This window comes from Epinephelus fuscoguttatus, linkage group LG4, assembly GCF_011397635.1.
Source record: "Epinephelus fuscoguttatus linkage group LG4, E.fuscoguttatus.final_Chr_v1".
NCBI lineage: Eukaryota > Metazoa > Chordata > Actinopteri > Perciformes > Serranidae > Epinephelus > Epinephelus fuscoguttatus.
The window spans coordinates 33,168,898-33,187,590 of record NC_064755.1 but is presented as its reverse complement, the minus strand read 5'-3'; the positions used below and the strand labels follow the sequence as shown (position 1 = coordinate 33,187,590).

The window sequence follows — 18,693 nt, the reverse complement described above, 5'->3', positions numbered from 1 at the left end:
AATAAAATCTGAAACTGCTCTTATTATTTTTCCTTGCAGATGTAGCTCATTTTATAAGAACTGAGATTAAGTTTTTATAGAAATACTGTTATTTATTATATGTAGTAACATAACATTATCTCATTGGGGCTTGTGGGATAAAACTTCAGTGTCTCTGGTTTGAATTTCCACCATTGCTCTCAAAAATATACTATTATACGTAACGCTGTAAAAGACCAACGTTTTTTTCGGGAATGAAAAGACTCCAATGTCTAGAGACTTTACTAACAACATCAAATTTGTTCAAATTCAAATCTGGATTTGCATATGGATGTAAGATCAATGCAAAACATTTTTTCTGCTTTAAAATTTTTAAAGAGAGAGACTTGTCACAGTTGACATGTAAGGAGCCGCTGATGGGGACAAGACTGTTGTGAGACAGTTAGCCAGACATCAGTGGGGTCTCCATACACAGCTAACAGCTTACATCTAATATGAATATTTACAGGGATATTTCTGGTAGTTACTTCTGGGATCACAGTGTGTCCGGCTGCCTCTGAATATTTTAATCATGAGAAAAAGTATGTGTTTAAAACAAGTGCTTTTAAAGGTCCCATGTTGTATTAAATCAGATTTGTGTGTCTTTCTTGAATTATAAAGCAGGTCTAGGTGTGAAAACTAAAGTGTATTCTGCGAACACATAGTGCATGTCACAGGCTGAAGTTGACATGCTGTCCCAGAATGTCAACAACCAACGCACACAGGGTACCTTGCACGTCATATGTTGACGTGGAAAGTCCATGACCAAGCAATGATATGTGACAAGGTTGGAATTGGAATGTGTTGTGTTTAAACGTTCAAGTATGTAATGAGTGAAGCTCTAATAGAATATTGCTGCTAGAGCTTTAACTATGACCAATGACACAAAGGTTATGACATATACAGTTCAATAATCTCCCTTTAAAATGTACTGGAGTGGAAGTATAAAGAAGCATAAATGGAAATACACAAGTAAAGTACCTCAAAATTGTACTTAAGTACAGTACTGAAGTCAATGGTCTGATTGTCATTAATAGATGTCTTCACTGTGAGCCGGCAGCATCCTCACAAGCAGAGATAACACAGCTGTGAGTGTCTGTATTTTTCTTATTTACAGTACAGCAGTTCTACACAGAATAAAGGTTTAAAGGTCCTTTTGAATGTATTCATGAAGGCTCCCTCACATACATTGACCCCTCTGTTCTGATGATGCGGTCTGACAGTGAGTTTGGGGGCTGCTGGTTGTTTGTGCTCTGTGTGGGTTGTTACATTTGACCACTGTATACACTGTGTGTGTTTGAACATGTGAGACACAACAAAAGAGCGTGTTAGTGTTTGCACACATTTGTGCTCTGTATGTGCATAGAGAATATGAGCAGCCCAGGGGATTGTGGGGGATCTGTTTGTGTATCTGTTTGTGTGTCTCGGGTTTGTGTGTTTGCAGGGGAGAGGATGGGTGGTGTTATTGTGTCTCTCGGGAGGTGTGTGTGTTTGCGTTGCAGGGGGGGTGTTTGCAGGTCTCGTAACTGTCTGCTGGGGTGGTCTGGTCCCACAACAAGAGAAAGGAGGGTTCTGGGTGTGTGTAGAGGACATATATATTCAGACTTTAGAGGGAGACACACTTTCCACAGCCGGCTCAGTACAGATGTAGAGATAAAGAGAGAAGTTACAGAGAGAAAGTGAGATGAGAGAAGACAGAATATTGCTTCACAAGGATCATCATCATCACAGCATCTCAGAAAGGATTTCATCCAAACTGAAGAAGTAGCCTGAGGTAAGTGTCTGTTGTGAACTTCATATTAATTTCTCTAAAGACCAGGCCCTGCTGTAGGGTAGCTACGATGCAACGTTTAATTGCAAAACATACAGTTTGATAGAATAATGTGATCCAGATTCACTGAATGAATTTAAGGGGACACTGCAGGTGAACAGGGTAAAACTTTTAACCAATAGAGAAACTTCTCTAATGGATTACTCATATTAAAACCTTTTTTTTTATTGTATGATGTCTGAAATTCTATGTTAGCATATGCAAATGTTGTGTTAATTAAATGTAAATTACACAAATCACAGAAATCTAAACATTGTATAAAGCCATGTTCAATATTGTTTCATTTTGACCCATAGAGTAAAAGGCTTTTACAGAAGGAATTTTGAATATCACTTTTTATCACTATAAATTTAGAAAATACTCTCAACAGCCTTAAAAAAAAAATCACCATGTTTTTAGAGATAAAATCAGGCTATGAATGATTTATGAATAAACCACGCTGTGAAAACATTTAGAATATAGACAGGAATAAAACTGTAGAGTTTAAGAGCTACTGAAGTGGAGATTTCTTTGGCTCAGACTATAAGAAGAAAAATATATTATGGGAAAACAACCTGTATTGTGAAGCTCCATACATTTTGAGACAAAATATGACACTACAAGTGAATAGGATAAAATTTGGATTGAATATCACCGTAAACTTCCCCAGTGGATTACTCACATTAATACAGTCATTTTTTGTATTAAAAGTTTTCTGAAATTTTACATTTAAATACCCAAATGAGGCATTATCTTATTAAGTATGTACTTTTTGCATGAATTACCACAGAAAAATGAACTAAAATTTTTGCGTTTTCTGTCCACTAGTCTGAAAGAAGACACGTTTTAGAAGCAAAATAGGCCAACATCTGAAACAGGCTGGTGCATGAAAAAACTGGATGGCATGGTGGTGTAGTGGTTAGCTTTGTCGCCTCACAGTAAAAGGAAAGAAGAAGAGTAGAATGTCCTTTTCAACAACACCTGTGCATAGGAGACCGGTACAATATGAACATGGACAAAAACATGGACAAAAACATACATGTTACAAATACTGGTGACATTAAGTTGTTTGTGTGTTAAATAAAGTCTGTTTACAGCATTCTTGGGCGGATTAGTTCAAAATTCCTGGACTCCTAAAGCAAGAAGTGTAAAGCTAATCTTTGCCTTGTTGTTACAAGCTGTGCATGTATGGTGTTAACAGTATTTGTGCCTGCTGCAGAAGTTTGAGAATCTCTTTGTGTTTTATTTTCAGATCATTGGAGTCAGTAGACGAAGAAAGAAGTGGAGGTGATAAGGACGCTGGAAACACTGTTGGAATCTGGGCCCAGAAACACCTGCACCAGGAGTTTGGACTTATTGTTTCTAGACATTGTTCTGACAAAACTACACTGGGACCTCCAATGATTTTAATGGCACATGATTTTATATGAAAACCAAGGAGATGGATGCACAGATGTCAGATGCAGACTTCCTCACGCCCCCCTCTCAGTCTCCCCGTCCCCTCTTCCACTGCGACTACAGTGACTGGTCTCCCTCCTTCTCCATCATCCCATCAGTCTACCTCTTGGCCTTCCTGGTTGGTTGCCTCGGCAACAGCTTGGTGCTGTGGGCCTACCTGGACCGAGCTGACGGGAGAGGAATGAGGACTGGAGGACAGCTGTGTTGCGCTGGTAGATTTCACCACGGGTCGTTTCCACAGAAGAAGACAGAAACCTGTGGCTCCTCCTCAGGACAAAGAGCCTCCTCTCACTCCTCCACCTCCTCCTCTTACCCTCCCACCATCCCACGTCCCTCTCGTTCACTGACAGACTCTCTCATAGCCAGTTTAGCGTTAGCTGACCTCTGCTTCCTTGTGACTCTCCCTCTGTGGGCCGTCTACACAGCGATGGGCTACCACTGGCCTTTTGGGCAAACGCTGTGCCAGATCAGCAGCTTCCTCACTGCACTCAACATGTACGCCAGTGTCTTCAGCCTGAGCATGCTCAGTGTGGAGCGGTACTGGGTTCTGACTGGGCGTCGGCACTCCAGCCACCACACTCCTCAGAGGTGCCCCAGCAGGGCTTTGTGGGTACTCGGAGGGGTGTGGGTGCTGGCGGGTGTGCTGGCACTTCCTGGTCTGCTGCTGCGCTCTGTCAGAGAGGTGGACCCTGAATCTGATTATGACTGGGAGCTGGAGACAATTCATCCAACCACTGACTCTGGATCAGTCTTCCTGTCCTGTCAGATGGATTACTCCATGCTGACTGGCGCAGAGCTGGAGGAGACGGATCGAGAGAGGGCAGAGATGTGGTGGGCGGCTGCCTTGAGTCTTAAATCAACTCTTATTGGCTTCCTGCTTCCTCTTGTCATCCTCTTGGTCTGCTACTGCTCACTGGCCCAGCTCCTCAGCAGACATTTTGGACGGGGCCCTCGTCCTGACCGCAGGCGCCAGCGAAGACTCCTAAGGGTCATCGTCACCTTAGTGATGGCCTTCTTCCTGTGCTGGCTGCCTCTGCATGTTAATAAGACTGTTTCCTTTCTGCTGGAGTTTGGTTTTGTCCCTTACTCCTGCTCTTTGGATCAGATTTTACTGGCCGCTCAGCCGTACGTCACCTGTTTAGCTTATCTCAACTCCTGCCTCAACCCTCTCCTGTACGCTGCCTGTGACCCCTCATTCAGGAAGAGATGCAGAGGAGCTCTCCTGGTGTTGTGCACGACCTGTAGAAGAGGAGGAGAGGGAAGGGAGGGGAAGAAAGATGAAGGACAGGAAGAGAAAGAGGAAAGGAGTTCAGCTTTTCCCACAGGAACACAAGAGGAAACAGCAGATAGGACGGAGGGAGAAGGAGAGGAGAGGGGATGATTGTTCAGATAACTGCTTGAAATAAGAAAACCATATGTAATTTCACAGCGAGGAACAAGGAGATCAAGTTTGCCCACAATAAAGCAGCATTTTGTTGAAGGGAACTGACATAAACCTGAGTGAGGTGGCCTAAATTCAGACTCTGGGAGAAACTGTGTCAGAGGTCAATATTTTCAAAATAAACATCCTCATCAAAAAAACATTAATGAGTTCATGTATGTAATTCTCTTCTACCAATCTGCACATTTCCCACAGGAAAGATGCCACCATCTCCTAAAACACTGCTGCGCTCAGAGACGATGCCAGACCAAATGTTCTCATGTCATCTGATCTGTCTCTATATTTTGTAAGGAGTCATATTCTCCGAGTTGTTTATTGACTTGTCTTGCACTGTTGTTGTTTTTTTTTATTAAAATAAGAATCATGTAAACTCACGGTTGTCTTTCAGTTATTAAACAAATTACAGTGCACATACAAACGTTCCTACGTGAGAACTCTGGTTGAAATTAAGAGTCACAAATCCAGTCATTCTTGGTTATATTTGGTAAGCTATTTACATTCAGTACCTATTTTAATTGTCATTCAAACAGTAAACAAAAAAAATGCAGGAAAAAGAGAGAGATGACTGGTTGCTCTGAATATAAAAACGCAGATCAAAATGTCATTGTGTCAGCTGCTCATAGCGATTAATTTAATTTCTATCAACTACAGGTTTCTGCAGACGTAAGTAGGTGGCGCTAATGCACCATTAAATAGTTTGACAACCTGCATAAAACCAATAGAAGATTTCTTTGACTTGACTTGTGCTCCTGATCATAGACATATAAACATAAATATAAGCATAAATATAAGCACGAGAGCCTAAGAGGCAACATCTGTCTCATTAAATCCATCCCCCATATCCACAAACCCTGACATTGTTTGAGTTTGGGGATTGTATTGCACATGTTTTTTATGGCCATGGCATGGTCTTCCTCGCATCTTCTTCCCAGCATGTCCAGCATCATCTTATTTAGGCCAGGCTTAGCAGTGACCGAAGTCAGCCACCTTTGTAAAAATAAAAAGTAGTAATTTAACCACTTTAACCCTTATAGAGAGAAAATAGCATATCTGAAAACTCAAAATGTATCAGACTGCGCTATGTGATGTGATGATTTGATGTGAGCTTTTAGATTGGTAATTTTCACTGTTTGTCACAAAGCAGAGTATGTAGGACTAAAGTGGTTAATGTATTTAACAATTAGGCAACATGAAGAATACCGTTGCAATGTATGGGGATGCGGGAGAGGAAGATGTTGAGACTCTCTCAGGTAACTATATGCCTTCAGACCATGAAAGTGTAGCGTGAGGGCAAATTCCCTCTGCTCTCTGGTATACTCATGGCCCTTTTTGGCCAAGAGGTCTACCCAAAGATCTGAAATTAAGTTAGCACAAACTAATTAGTAAGACCCCTTTAAATAATAAGGAAAGAGGAGTCTAACACAGAGTGTAAACATTAAGTAGGCTACCAATATAAAATATTCAAATTAGTATTTCCGTTTTACCTGAATAGAATTCCAGTCTGTCTTTCAGCTCTTCATTTATGAGGTTCTTCTCCCTCAAATCCTCAAGAAGAGCATCCACATTTTTCTTAGCCCTTCGCTCCCGGATCATGCTGTTCCTATTCTCGCGCTCCAGACTCTCCACTCTAGCCAGAGCTTCACTAAGTCTGGCCTTTAGAGCAGTGGGAGAAGCAGGCAAAGCATAACTGTGGTCCTAGTGGAAAGAGGGATGAAAATATTGAGTGATGTTTTGAACTCATCACTCACAGATGTAGCTGGCCCACATTATCAATCTCATCCCCCCCTGGGGTATGAGCATCTTAGTGTCAGGGACACATATTCAACAACTACAGTATGTTTTATTGTATGCCCATGTGTATTTGAGCGTGAGAAATATTACAATCAAATACTTACAACATTAGACTGAGGTTCAGCTTCATGGAAATGCCGAGGCAAGTCCACTGGCAGGCTCTCTTCAGCTTTCCTCGAGGCTTCTGTGGTCCTTGGTGGTACTTTCTAAAATGTAAGAAACATAATAAAAAAAAAGTTTTAAGCATCAGAAAGTGTACTGTATTTTATTCCTTAACATGCAGACAGAAAAAGAAAAGTGTGGCATTAAGTTGTTATCAAATGCTTACACAGACATATGAATCATAGACATGAATGAATGAATGAATGAATTCTTTAGCCAAATGGCACACATACCTTTTTTGGACGAGATGGGAAGTTAAAGACAGATGGTTTGACTCCATGTCTAAGACGGACAGTCTGCCCTGTCCTGTCAAAATCATCTGCCTTAAAGTGCTCACTGCAGAGCATGGACCTCCCAGTTGCCACAAAACATTTCCGTCTCACTGCTAGTTCCCATTCTCTCTTTAGACTACTGTCTTTGGGAAACCTTAAAAATGTGAGTAAAGTAGCCAGAGCTGTAAAGAATTGTCTACAACAAAAAAGAATTGTCATCCTTCACATTAAGGTTAAGTACATAATACATATACCTATTAAATACATCCAATATCTTACTATATAATGACGAAACCTCTGTCTGTGTGTGTGTCTATTCCACGTTTTTCTCCTCACTGACTTGGTCGATCCATGTGAAATTTGGCACAGTGGTAGAGGGTCATGTGAGGATGCAAATGAAGCATTATTACATGAGTTGGCCAAAGGGGGGCGCTATAGCAACCGATTGAAATTGCAAACTTTGAATGGGCATATCTCATGCCCCGTATGTCGTAGAGACATGAAACTTTGCACAGAGATGCCTCTCCTCATGAGGAACAAATTTGCCTCAAGAACACAAAACTTCCAGTTATATAGATTTTCCGCCATTTTGAATTTTTTGAAAAACACTTCAAAACGATCTCTTCCTAGGAAGTTTGAGCGATCTGCATGAAACTTGGCGAACATAATCTAGGGACCAGTATCTAAAGTTCCCTCTTGGCAAAAGTTGGAAAACTTGCTAAAACTGAGCTTCTATAAGGCAATGAATATTGCGGAGGGCGTGGCTCATCACATAAAGGTGTATAACATCTCAAGGGTTTCACCCATCACCACGCAACTTTGTAGGCATATGACCACACATAATCTGAGGGGACCCCTCCATTATTGACCCCATCAAACAAAATGGGGGCGCTAGAGAGCTAATTTCTTATCTAGGCCTAACTACCATATTGATTTTTACTAAACTTGGTAGATATGTAGAACAGGACGCCTCAAGGTGACTGGAGAAATTTAACTCTAATTGGCAACTGGGTGGCGCTATAACAACAGAAAAATGCTTCAAAATGGCTAGAATGCAACCGATTGCTGTGGCTCCCCCTGTGGCTGAATGTTTTGGGGGGGATTTCTAATTTTTGGTATGACTATATGGTATGCTGTACATAATCACGGAAACTGTCAGTCATTCTGTCTGTCCCACGTTTTTCAAAAACTCTGTCTGAATAGCCTACATTGCTCTTCATAACGGGTTCACTTGACTATTTAATCTGCAATTTCCTATGACCTGTATCCCAAACTCACAACATGTGAAACTGTACGTGGGCAACTGTGCACTCAATGGCTATGTAACGTTACTAGTCTATCATTTATTTGATAATTTGAATTGTGTCTCAAATTAGTTATTTCACTGGTAACAGCTGTGTAATACGTATTATTACGTATTATCCCTTACGTACACCTTACCTGTGAAAGGTGATTCCACGGGATCTGGTTTCTATGCTCCGCTCATTGGAACATGCATAAGCGGCACAAAAGTCCGGCATCTTTTTCAGTTATGTCAGAAGATTGTCTGCTGAAAACATTAAATAGAATTTGTATTTGGGTAGTAAAACCGGCATTTTTAAAATATCCAAGCAGGCTGTGTCATAGCTACATGTGTGACGTTTTTAACAAATCAAACCGTTTGGAAATCGGTCGAAAATTCAGTGAATAATCCTACTTTGAGATTAAGGAGTACCTTTTACTTACCGCCTCTGATAGCCCTGTACCAAGATGGCGGCGCTTAAGGCACGCCCCTCCACAGTTAATGCGGCGTCTATGTAACGTTATATGTGTGTCTACGCTCCCGATAGTTTACATGGCTAATGCAGAAGGAAGGACTTCTCTTGTTGTCTGTTTATGGTGTGCACTTGTCGGTGAAAGTCAAAGCTCACTCATTGACTCGTTGCACATTTGCTCCGTGCACGGTTTGTGTTAGAAACATTTCGCTAACTTATTGGAAGAAACCGTTGCCCTGCAGAAACGTTGCTATATGTGTTGCAGTCCAAGATCTGGTCAGAGGATTACTGAAGATGGGGACAGCTTTGATTTATGATGAGGAGATGACCAAATACAAACTCCTCTGGGTCGAGTAAGTACATGACCAGTGTACCGATACACTTTGGTGACGTTACCGCACATATAGCGATTTAATCAAGTAACGCTGAGCCTGAATGAATTACGCTTCATTTACTGTGATTGTAATTCAAGTTACCGCGACTGTTAGCCCTTAAAGCTAACGTTAGCATAAATGTCACTTATTTTCATTCCTAAATTAACGTTATGCTCATTACTTGATAACGTATGTTGGTAATTACAACTAACGTAACAATAAAGTAACCGTTAACGTTGCCTCAGCTAACCTTGTATATTTCATGTCTTAAGGACATAAGTGGTTAATTATCTGTTAAATTTACAGCACTAGTTAGTAAATCGTTAACGTTAGCCTACTTCAGATTAGTCATCAGTGCCATAAAATAATGGTAGGAACTGAAGTTGCGGTTTGTTGTACCAGCCCGGTCGGTTAGCGAGGAGCACCCACAGCGTTAGCGCCTCCAAGCAAACGGCTAGTGTGTCTGTGGTCCCTAGATATTTAGTCAGTTAACCCACAAATTAAAAGCGTAAAGTTTTCACATTCGCTCGCTGAGTCTTTTTTATTACGACAGTGTTTTTCTCAAATAGTCCAGTTGTTATTTTGCCCACTGTTTAAGCACTTTTTATTTACACTTTACTGGTTAGCTCCAAGCTAGCTCCTACTGCTGAGTTAATGTAGTTCAAAATGAACAGTGCAAGTCTGTGGATACTATAACCGTTTTGAAGAGATAGGTTTATGCTCTTATTACAACTTCATATAATTTTTGGCATACTTTTATATATTATTGGAACTTTTTTTTTATTATTTTAACTTATTTTTTTATTTTATATTATGATTTTGTACTTTAGTGTATTTTAGGTAACCTTGTGTAACATCTTGGTCAAAGGACTACAGATGAGAAATAGCCTTTTTGCTAATTCTGGCATTATAATACAATGTGTATTTATTAATTTGCACTGTTCCTTCTTAAATAACCTAAACTAAAATCAAAAAACACAAACAAAACCAACTAAACTTCAACCATTAGATCACTGTTGAATTTGGTCAATAGCAACTATTAGAGCTTTGAATGTTATGTACTCAGTGTGTATGTGTATTTGCACTTCTTTCATTTTTTTTCTGTTCAATTAAAAGTGATTTTTTGGGGGAAAAAAATAGTCATTATATTGCATTAATGGTGTCAAATTAATTTAGATGTTGTCCAATTAGTCAGTTTTGTCATTTTCTTCTCTTTTCAATAAGATAATTGTCAGGTACTGCATTGCAGCTTTTCTTTGGTTGTGTCTCTTATATTTCATTACATCGTTCCTATATTTTTTAAACACAAATTTAGCCTTATCAAGTCGTGCTATTTGTATCTTTTTAGGGAAAGGTCCACTGCTTGTTGACATATAAAAAAGTATCACACACCAGGGGTTGTAGCAAAGTGCCTAACACTGATCAATTTGAAAGTAGAGGGCAGTATGGGTCCATATGCAGTTCTCTTTTCTTTAGGTGACGTTTCAGCCCTCTGGCCTTTTTCAAAATCAACAATCCTGCTGGTCCTAAAGAAAGCCTGAGTGCCGACTTGTCATTTAAATGAATAAAAGAGAAATGCTTATGGAGTCAGAGTGTGTGACACTTGTTCACCACTGCTTTTTGACTTACTTTTCACCACTGTGGGTTTTTTTAGGTTCTTTGTAAGCAAAATGCAAAAGTGAAATTACTGAACTACCAATGAAAATAAACCCATGAATTTCAAATGATCGAACACAAATTCAGTTGTGCTGAATTAAGATACACATCCACTAATCTTGAACTAAAATTCAACTTTATGGAACATCATTCTAATCTTTTTTTTCCCCTCCAGCCCAGCATGTAAAGTCGAGGTACCGGAGCGTCTGACAGTGAGTCATGAAGCTTTGATAAAGACCGGTCTTGCTGATCGCTGTGTCTCTGTGCCTGTCCGTGAGGCGACGGATGAAGACATCCTCCTGGTTCACAGGTCAGTCCTCATGTTGACAAAAAGCCACTACCTTGTTTAGTTAATGTTTTTTTTTACCTCTGTGTGAGGCTGGAAAAAACACCTACATGCACTTTGTTGCTCTCAACAGTGAGGAGTACTTGGAGGCGGTGAAGAAGACCCCCTATATGACTCTGGAGGACCTAAAGGAGTTCACCCTGCAGTACGGTGACGTCTACTTCCACCCAGTTAGTCCTGTGCTTAGTATTCTGATGAGCTGAGTTGCAGCTGTTGTCATTTATCAGCATTGATAGGTGAGCTTCATTCCTGGCTAACTGTTCCTCTTTCTCATTTACCAGAACATCTATCACTGTGCCAAGCTGGCTGCAGGCGCCGCACTGCAACTAGTGGACAGTGTTATGACGGGGAAGGTGAGGAACGGCATGGCCCTCGTCAGGTGAGATAACCCGACACAGCAGGCCCGATACGTACTGTGATGTTACAGTGAGTGTGTACGAGTTTCTCTTTTGTGAGGAAGATTGCTTTTGAATGTGTTCTGCTTTAGCACTGTAAGATTTAATCCATTTTAGGACTGCAGTGATCAATTGATTAATTGATTAGCTGATCAACAGGAAATTATTCTGCAACTATTTTGATCATTGATTAATTGTTTTAGTCATTTTTTAAAGCAAGAAATGTCACATTATTCTCTGGTTGCAACTTCTCCAGTGTGAGACTTTGCTGTTTTTATTTGTTTTATGTGATACAAAGGTTAATATGTTTAGAATTTATATAGTTATACACTGAATACTAAGTATTTTTCTGAAAGCTGCAAGGCATCAGTAAAACTCCCCTGTGATTGTTGATAGACCACCAGGACACCACAGTATGCACAGCGCTGCCAATGGATTCTGCGTCTTCAATAATGTGGCCATAGCTGCTCGATATGCCAAGCAGAAATATGGAGTTAAAAGGTGACTTTATATATTTTTTTTGTTAGTTCTTGCAAGACCTGCTGTATTGTTTCTGCCAGTTTTATTATCGTCTTTATGTATTTCCAGGGTGCTGATAGTGGACTGGGATATACATCATGGTCAAGGGGTGCAGTACTGTTTTGAAGATGATCCAAGGTCAGTCTTATCTAACTGAAGGATCCTGAATAGTTTAAGTGGCTGTTGTCTTCAGTCATAACACACTCTGCCTACTATATTTTTTTCCCCCTCAGTGTGCTCTACTTCTCATGGCACCGCTACGAGCATCAGAAATTCTGGCCCAATCTCAGAGAATCAGACTACGACAGTGTTGGCAAAGAGAAAGGCGCAGGATTCAATGTAAATGTACCGTGGAACAAAGTAAGTAACGACAGGAACACTTGGAGTTATTAGGAATACCTTTTTAATTTGTGAGGCTTTCTTTGTGAAAATGTTACTGGTTTTATTTTAGATTCTATTTCTGTATTGACTGAATGAATAGAGGTGAAAGGGAGTTACAGTTCTGCTTTGATGATAATGTAAATGGTCTTTTTATTTTAAGAATTAAAGGAAAACATGCCAAAGTGATCATTTTAAAAAATAATAATCAAAGCTGCAACCTATGTTCATTATTCTCCTCCTTTATTGATTAATCAAAGAATCATTTAACATATTAAAAATTATCTAATTATTATAATGTCCCTGCATCAGTTAACAGTGAACACAGTGGTATTTTTTAAATTGCTTTCTTAGTCTGACCATCAAGTAAAATATACGCAGTCTGAACGATTGGAAAACAAGTAACTTTACAGATTTTTGAAGCTGAAACCAGAAAATGCTCTTGTTTTTTGTGCTCATTATGTGAAATATTCCAAGAATCCATTTGCTCGATGGCTGTGGGCACTCATTCGTATGTATATACATTTTTTTATCAATGCGGTCTGAATCTGATATTTCAGGTGGGAATGAAGAACAGTGATTATCTTTCAGTCTTCTGTCACGTCCTTTTGCCAGTCGCATACGAGGTGAGCCATTTTGGAAACTCACATTTTGCTAACAGGTAGTAATGTGTTGGGGATCATTTATCTGCATATGTGATTAATTATGTGATTCTCTGTCAGTTTAGCCCAGACCTGGTCCTGGTGTGTGCAGGCTTTGACTCAGCCATTGGTGACCCAGAGGTAACGAATTAAACTTATCACACTGAACTGTGTTTGCAGTTTAGCTGTAGATTGTTGTTTATTTTTGAGGCCTATTTTTTTAGGTACACCTGTAAAATCTATTGAAATTCAATCCAACAGCTGTGCCATTGTTGGAAACATATAAATAAAAATTATATGTTTACTACAGACGTCATAGTTATAGGTGGTGTGGTTCTCAACTTCGACCTCAGTGCCAAACATATAGTTACATTAACATTATAAATATCATCATGAAAATAGACTTTATGGCAGAAAAGTTCTGTTGAATTGCATTAGATTGTTCAAGTGTGCCTAACAAAGTTGACAATGTAGCATATGCATGTGCACCCCTTGCCCATATGTTAGCCTCCCCAGTCGTGTCTGTTTGCCATCATTAGGACATCATCTTGTAAACTGACTTTAGAGGATCTTTATGCTTTTGTTTTCAGGGTCAAATGTGTGCCAGTCCAGACGTCTTTGCCCACCTCACCCACCTCCTGATGAACCTTGCAGGAGGGAAACTGTGTGCTGTGCTGGAGGTCAGGCAACACAACACATACTTACCATCAACACAAACATGTGAAACACTAACTTCTTTTCTCTGCCGTGCCGTTTATCCACTGGATTATTCTAGTTTAAATCTTTTTTGATGAGAAAGAAGTGGTTTAAAGCATCACAAATGTGTTCTCACTTTAGAGTTAGAGATAAAGCAAGCAAATATACCAGCACAGAAAAAAAGACATGTTCACAACCATCTCCTTATCCCACCTTTTATGTGGGACTTTACATCATGTCACTCCAAATGGGGCTGTCAGTATTAACAACAACAAAGTTTGAATTGTAAATCTGTAGGAGAGGGGGAAGCCAAATCTTGTTGAGCTGTCGGATTATTCCTACGTTAAGAATGACCACAATGGCTGAGCGTCAATCTGTTAATATGTAAATATATTACATGTGCATATCTATGTTACTTTAGCCATCTGTGAAAGCTCTACACATTGCTCCCATCACATTGGAATATTTGGCAGTAAAAGGTTTTACTGTGCACATGTTTTCCAGGGTGGATACAACCTGACTTCCCTCCCCCAGTCTGTGTGTCAAACAGTGCAGACGTTGCTCGGAGATCCTGCGCCTCGACCTGCAAACCTCGATGGTCCCTGTACGAGGTCGGTCTCAACAACATTTAGATTCCTGTGTCAGATCTTATCTGCTGTGTGTTTGATAACTGTAATGAATTTATTTTTCTATTTCCAGTACACTTGAGTCTCTTCACTGTGTCCGATCAGCTCACAGGAAGTACTGGTCCTGCCTCAAACATGCAGGTAAAACATCTACTTTATTCTTTTGGAGCTTTTTGAGACATTTTTTTAAAATAGCATTCCACTGATTTAGCATTGCACTCCTTTTAAAATGGTCGGACTCCTGATGGAAAGTATAAAAAAGGATCAAAATCGATGCAACAGAACCAGAGATGTCATCTTTTTTACTCCATGTGTTCTTCATCCTTATCCAAATCTGGTGCCTACATTACCCACAATGCAACTTAATTCAGTCTGAGATTCAGGTGAGCCTCATGCCTAAATCAGAGATTACTTTCATGCCCACTGCCTCATAAATTATCTCATATCTGTCTCCAGCTGAGCTACCTGCCTCTGAAATCAGCACGAAGCGCATGAAATTAGCAGAAGAAGAAGAAGAAAAGGTGGAGACAAGAGAAGAGGAGAAACACACAGAGGAAAAGGTCTGGCCAGCGCCTCCAAAATGTGTCGCTCCTCCTGTCCGCACTGCTTTAATCCTTCCTGATGGCGTGGCTTGCCCTGATGGATGTGAACGCTTCAGCTCATCAGAGGACCCGGTCATAGTCAGCAAACTCAGGTATGGAGCTGCGGCTGCTGATTTCATGTCACAGGAAAAAATGATCATAGGAGAAGCTGAATTAATTCATAGTCATGATTTCATATTTATTTTTCCACAATAAGGGAGAATTTCCTCAAAGAAGATGACAGCAATGCTCTTAAAACCCTCTCCAGTCTTACCACCCTCGTAGAGAAGATGCAGAAGAACAAGGTACAGTCTGGATATTATTTGTGTCTTCTCATTTCGAGTGCTGTGTTGTGATCTGCTTTGTTTTGCTGACCTGCCTACATGAGCTGCAAGCTAATGTCATTACATTTAATCACTGTTCTCAGATCCGCAACGGCTTGGCCCTGGTCCGTGATGTCTCCATGGCGATGATGTGTGTTACCCAGCATGCTGCAGCTGCTCTCAGTAACCGGTACTGCAACGTGGATCTAATACATATGCACAGTGACTATATGTTTTAATATTACTAAGATAGAAGAGTGATGTCGTGATAAAACAATCCACCTTATTTTGGGAAATACACTGACTTGGTTACTTGCTGAAGGTTAGATGACAAGATTGATACTGTGAGTATAAAGGTACAGCCAGGAGGCAGTGAGCCAAGCTTAGCATAAAGACTGGAAATGAGGAAAGGCTGGGTCTGTCCAGGGGAAAGTAAATCTGCCCACCAAGGCTGAGAGTAGCAGACACCAGCAGACTCAATAAACTGATTTGCAGTGCCAGTAACATCGTGGGTGTGGAGCTGGACTTTCTGGTGGCAGTGTCAGAGAGGAGGATGCTGTCTAAGATAAGTGTCATCTTGGACAATGTCTCACACCCATTCCATGATATGCTGGTCAAACACAGGAGCAGGTCCAGTGATAGACTCATTCCCCCAAGATGCACCACAGAGCACCACAGGAAGTCATTCGTGCTGGTTGCCATCAGCTCTCAGCTGCTCTGAGTCAATAGACTGGCATTTGGACTTTTTAACCAACTGCATTTATTATTCATAATTATCTATTGGGTGCAATAATTCAACTGTGCAATATTTTCACCTCTTGAATGTATATTTATTCAACATACAGTGCACATAACTATACATATTTCTTATGTTTACTCTTATTCTATTCTCATTTTATTCTATTGATGTATATATTGTAGTTAAATTTTCACACTTACAGCCTCAGCGCAGTGATGATATATATATATATATATATATTATTTTTAATATTTTAAGTTCTTGTGTTAAACACTGTAGCAGAATGCACATTTTATTTTAATGCACATTTTCATTTTTATTTTATTTTATTTTATTGCTTTATATTTACATCTATTTCATACTCTTATTTTTTTTTTTTTTTTTTTTTTACTTTTTTACTTTTTATTTCTGATTCTGCTGACTCCTAAATCTCATTTATTAACATGTTGTGTGTCTTTGTTCAATTTGTATAAAAACTATTACTACTACTATTTCTTGGCCTGGAGCAATGCCTTACTCATTGCTGCCCATTTCTGAAGTAAACATCTGTGAAACTGCACATAATCATAACCCCCCCCCCTCCCCTATATAAGTATAACATGTTAATTTACACTTTTTGTACGGATTAAACAAATGAGATAAAACATGTTGATCAGTGAGCTTTAGGGATGCTGGTAAGTTGATTTTGTTGTTACCTTCTGACAGAGCCAGGCTAGCTGTTTCCCCCTGTTTGCAGTCTTTATGCTAAGCTAAGCTAACTAACAACTGGCTGTAATTTTAGATGCTGGTGGCTGGGCCTTGGGCTGGTTGTTGAGGTGGTTCGGGTATCTGATCAGGATGCCTCCTGTTAGAGGTGTTCCATGCACGTCCCACTAGTAGGAGGGCCCAGGAGACCCAGAACACGCTAGAGGGATTACATATCTCATCTGGCCTGGGAACACCTTGGGGTCCCCCAGGAGGCGCTGGAAAGCGTTGCTAGGAAGAGGGACACCTCGAATACTTTGCTAGCCTGCTGTCCCCATGACCCGACTTCGGATAAGCAGTTATAAATGGAAGGATGGACAGATATGAGAGTGGTATTGATCTTTTATCCAAAGCTGCTTTGTATTTGTGGGATTTTTGGGGTCAATTTTTTTGGTTCTCTCATTTGTGGTGCTGCCAAATGAAGGGATGTCCATTGTTGATGCAGTTTTCCAGAGGTTTTGTTTAAAGAACAAACTGACCTCACTGAGTGTGATTAAATCAGACTGATCTGATACCGCTTTTCTCCTTATGCAGGGTTCTGATCGTGTGTGTTGGAGATGCAGAGGTCCCGCGTCACGGCACAGAGGATGGGTGAATATCTTTTGTGTGTCCCTGAATAAGACTTTGTGATAAAACTTGGTAAAACAACACTAACAGAAATCTTTTCCATCTTTAGGAAAACACTTCTGGTGCAATTCAGCAACAAGGAGTCAGAGAAACAGACGTGCAAATATCACATTCCTGTGTGTCTGAAGAAGGTATGTTGGTAGAGGACTTTTCATTTTCTGTGTGCAGGTAGTGCTGTAGTAGATGCTAAATCAGTATTACTGTTTTGTTGTTTATATGATCGTATTATGACTTCTCATATTAAGATATTGGTCCCAAGGATATCTAAGTAAGTTATCTGTAGTTTTGGTTTTGGCCACTTAAACACACAAAAAAGTTTCTTCAATGTACTTTTTGGTATTTCAGTAAATATTGTTCAACAGCATATTCAAAAATGCTGTGGTGATTTGTGCATGAGTGTTTTATGTGCAGGGTATGTGTGTGTTTGTTTAAAGACAGCCTGTCCACATCCCACAGGGCTGCAGTGATGTGTCGGGGTTCACACAGGCAGTGTTGGGTCTCCTTCTGCCTCTGGGATATGAGTATGACCCCAGTCTGGTTCTGTTGGTTCGGACGCCAGATAGCGGGCTGTGTGACGGTGTGTGGCAACAACTAACAGGCCTGCTGCAGGGCCTCGCACAAGGACACACACTGGTGCTCCTGCAGGTAAGAAGGTTTAATGACAGTACAGTAAATGCCATCTCAGTCCTTGATAGCGTGGAAGTACAAGTGTTAAATGCCACTCTAATTTTGTCATCTCAGGAAGGTGAGATGGCATGTGTCAGCCCCACAGCCTCTTCTCTCCTCGGTGATGCTGCCCGCTCTCTGGGGCAGCTTCATTCTCCTCTAGCAGAGGACGTGGAGGTGCTGGAGAGACTGAGACACAAACTGCAGATGGACTGGAAGCTACTGCAGACGACAGGTGAATTCATATAAACATTACAGATAAAATGTGGCATCCACAGAATTTAAAATGACCTGCACTATATTAATAGGAACTTTTGTCTCCTGAAAACAGCACCAGAAGGAGGAGGTGATCAGCACTGAAGCAGATGCTGCTTTTTTTTGTAAAGAACATCAAACAAACGTCATGATAGAGTTTTGTATTTTTATGCCAGGTTTTATTGTCCAAATGACGCCTTTATCATTCACACTGTGTCCTAAAATAAACAGTATTTTTCAAAATGCATGATCATAATGAATCAAAATGATTTTAAAATTAATTTACAGGGATTTTGATGCCTACATTAACAATTCAACCTTAGTTATTAATATTTCCTGATCTTCTTCAAGATTATTGTACCTCCATAACGTCTGTCAATGCTGGGCAAATACAGGTTTGTGTTATGGATTGATACATGAA

The 18,693-nt window shown here is 40.2% G+C and overlaps 3 protein-coding genes across 3 annotated transcripts; 2 read left to right on the top strand and 1 right to left on the bottom strand.

Moving 5' to 3' along the window:
- Positions 1–1,525: 1,525 nt before the first annotated feature.
- Positions 1,526–4,640, top strand: aplnr2 (apelin receptor 2; the record flags this gene model as incomplete). Its single annotated transcript, XM_049574929.1, has 2 exons — positions 1,526–1,792; positions 3,081–4,640. A coding segment is annotated over exon 2 (1,386 nt), but the record flags the coding sequence as incomplete, so codon positions are not given.
- Positions 4,641–5,372: 732 nt separating this feature from the next.
- Positions 5,373–8,691, bottom strand: LOC125887841 (THAP domain-containing protein 6-like). The gene is made up of 8 exons (XM_049574928.1): positions 8,678–8,691; positions 8,393–8,501; positions 6,914–7,106; positions 6,623–6,724; positions 6,212–6,422; positions 5,928–6,081; positions 5,578–5,714; positions 5,373–5,476 (listed from the first exon to the last, which is right to left on the bottom strand). The coding sequence occupies exons 2-8, from the start codon at positions 8,470–8,472 to the stop codon at positions 5,373–5,375; spliced, it is 981 nt and encodes a 326-aa protein (XP_049430885.1). The 5' UTR covers positions 8,473–8,501; positions 8,678–8,691.
- A 10-nt stretch (positions 8,692–8,701) lies between these two features.
- On the top strand, positions 8,702–18,693 carry hdac10 (histone deacetylase 10). Its single transcript, XM_049573262.1, has 20 exons — positions 8,702–9,059; positions 10,912–11,046; positions 11,156–11,252; positions 11,364–11,461; positions 11,874–11,978; positions 12,066–12,134; positions 12,230–12,356; positions 12,935–13,000; positions 13,097–13,156; positions 13,606–13,695; positions 14,216–14,322; positions 14,411–14,478; positions 14,794–15,031; positions 15,136–15,223; positions 15,346–15,431; positions 17,259–17,315; positions 17,401–17,482; positions 17,808–17,996; positions 18,093–18,252; positions 18,349–18,693. The coding sequence occupies exons 1-20, from the start codon at positions 8,794–8,796 to the stop codon at positions 18,375–18,377; spliced, it is 2,217 nt and encodes a 738-aa protein (XP_049429219.1). The 5' UTR covers positions 8,702–8,793; the 3' UTR covers positions 18,378–18,693.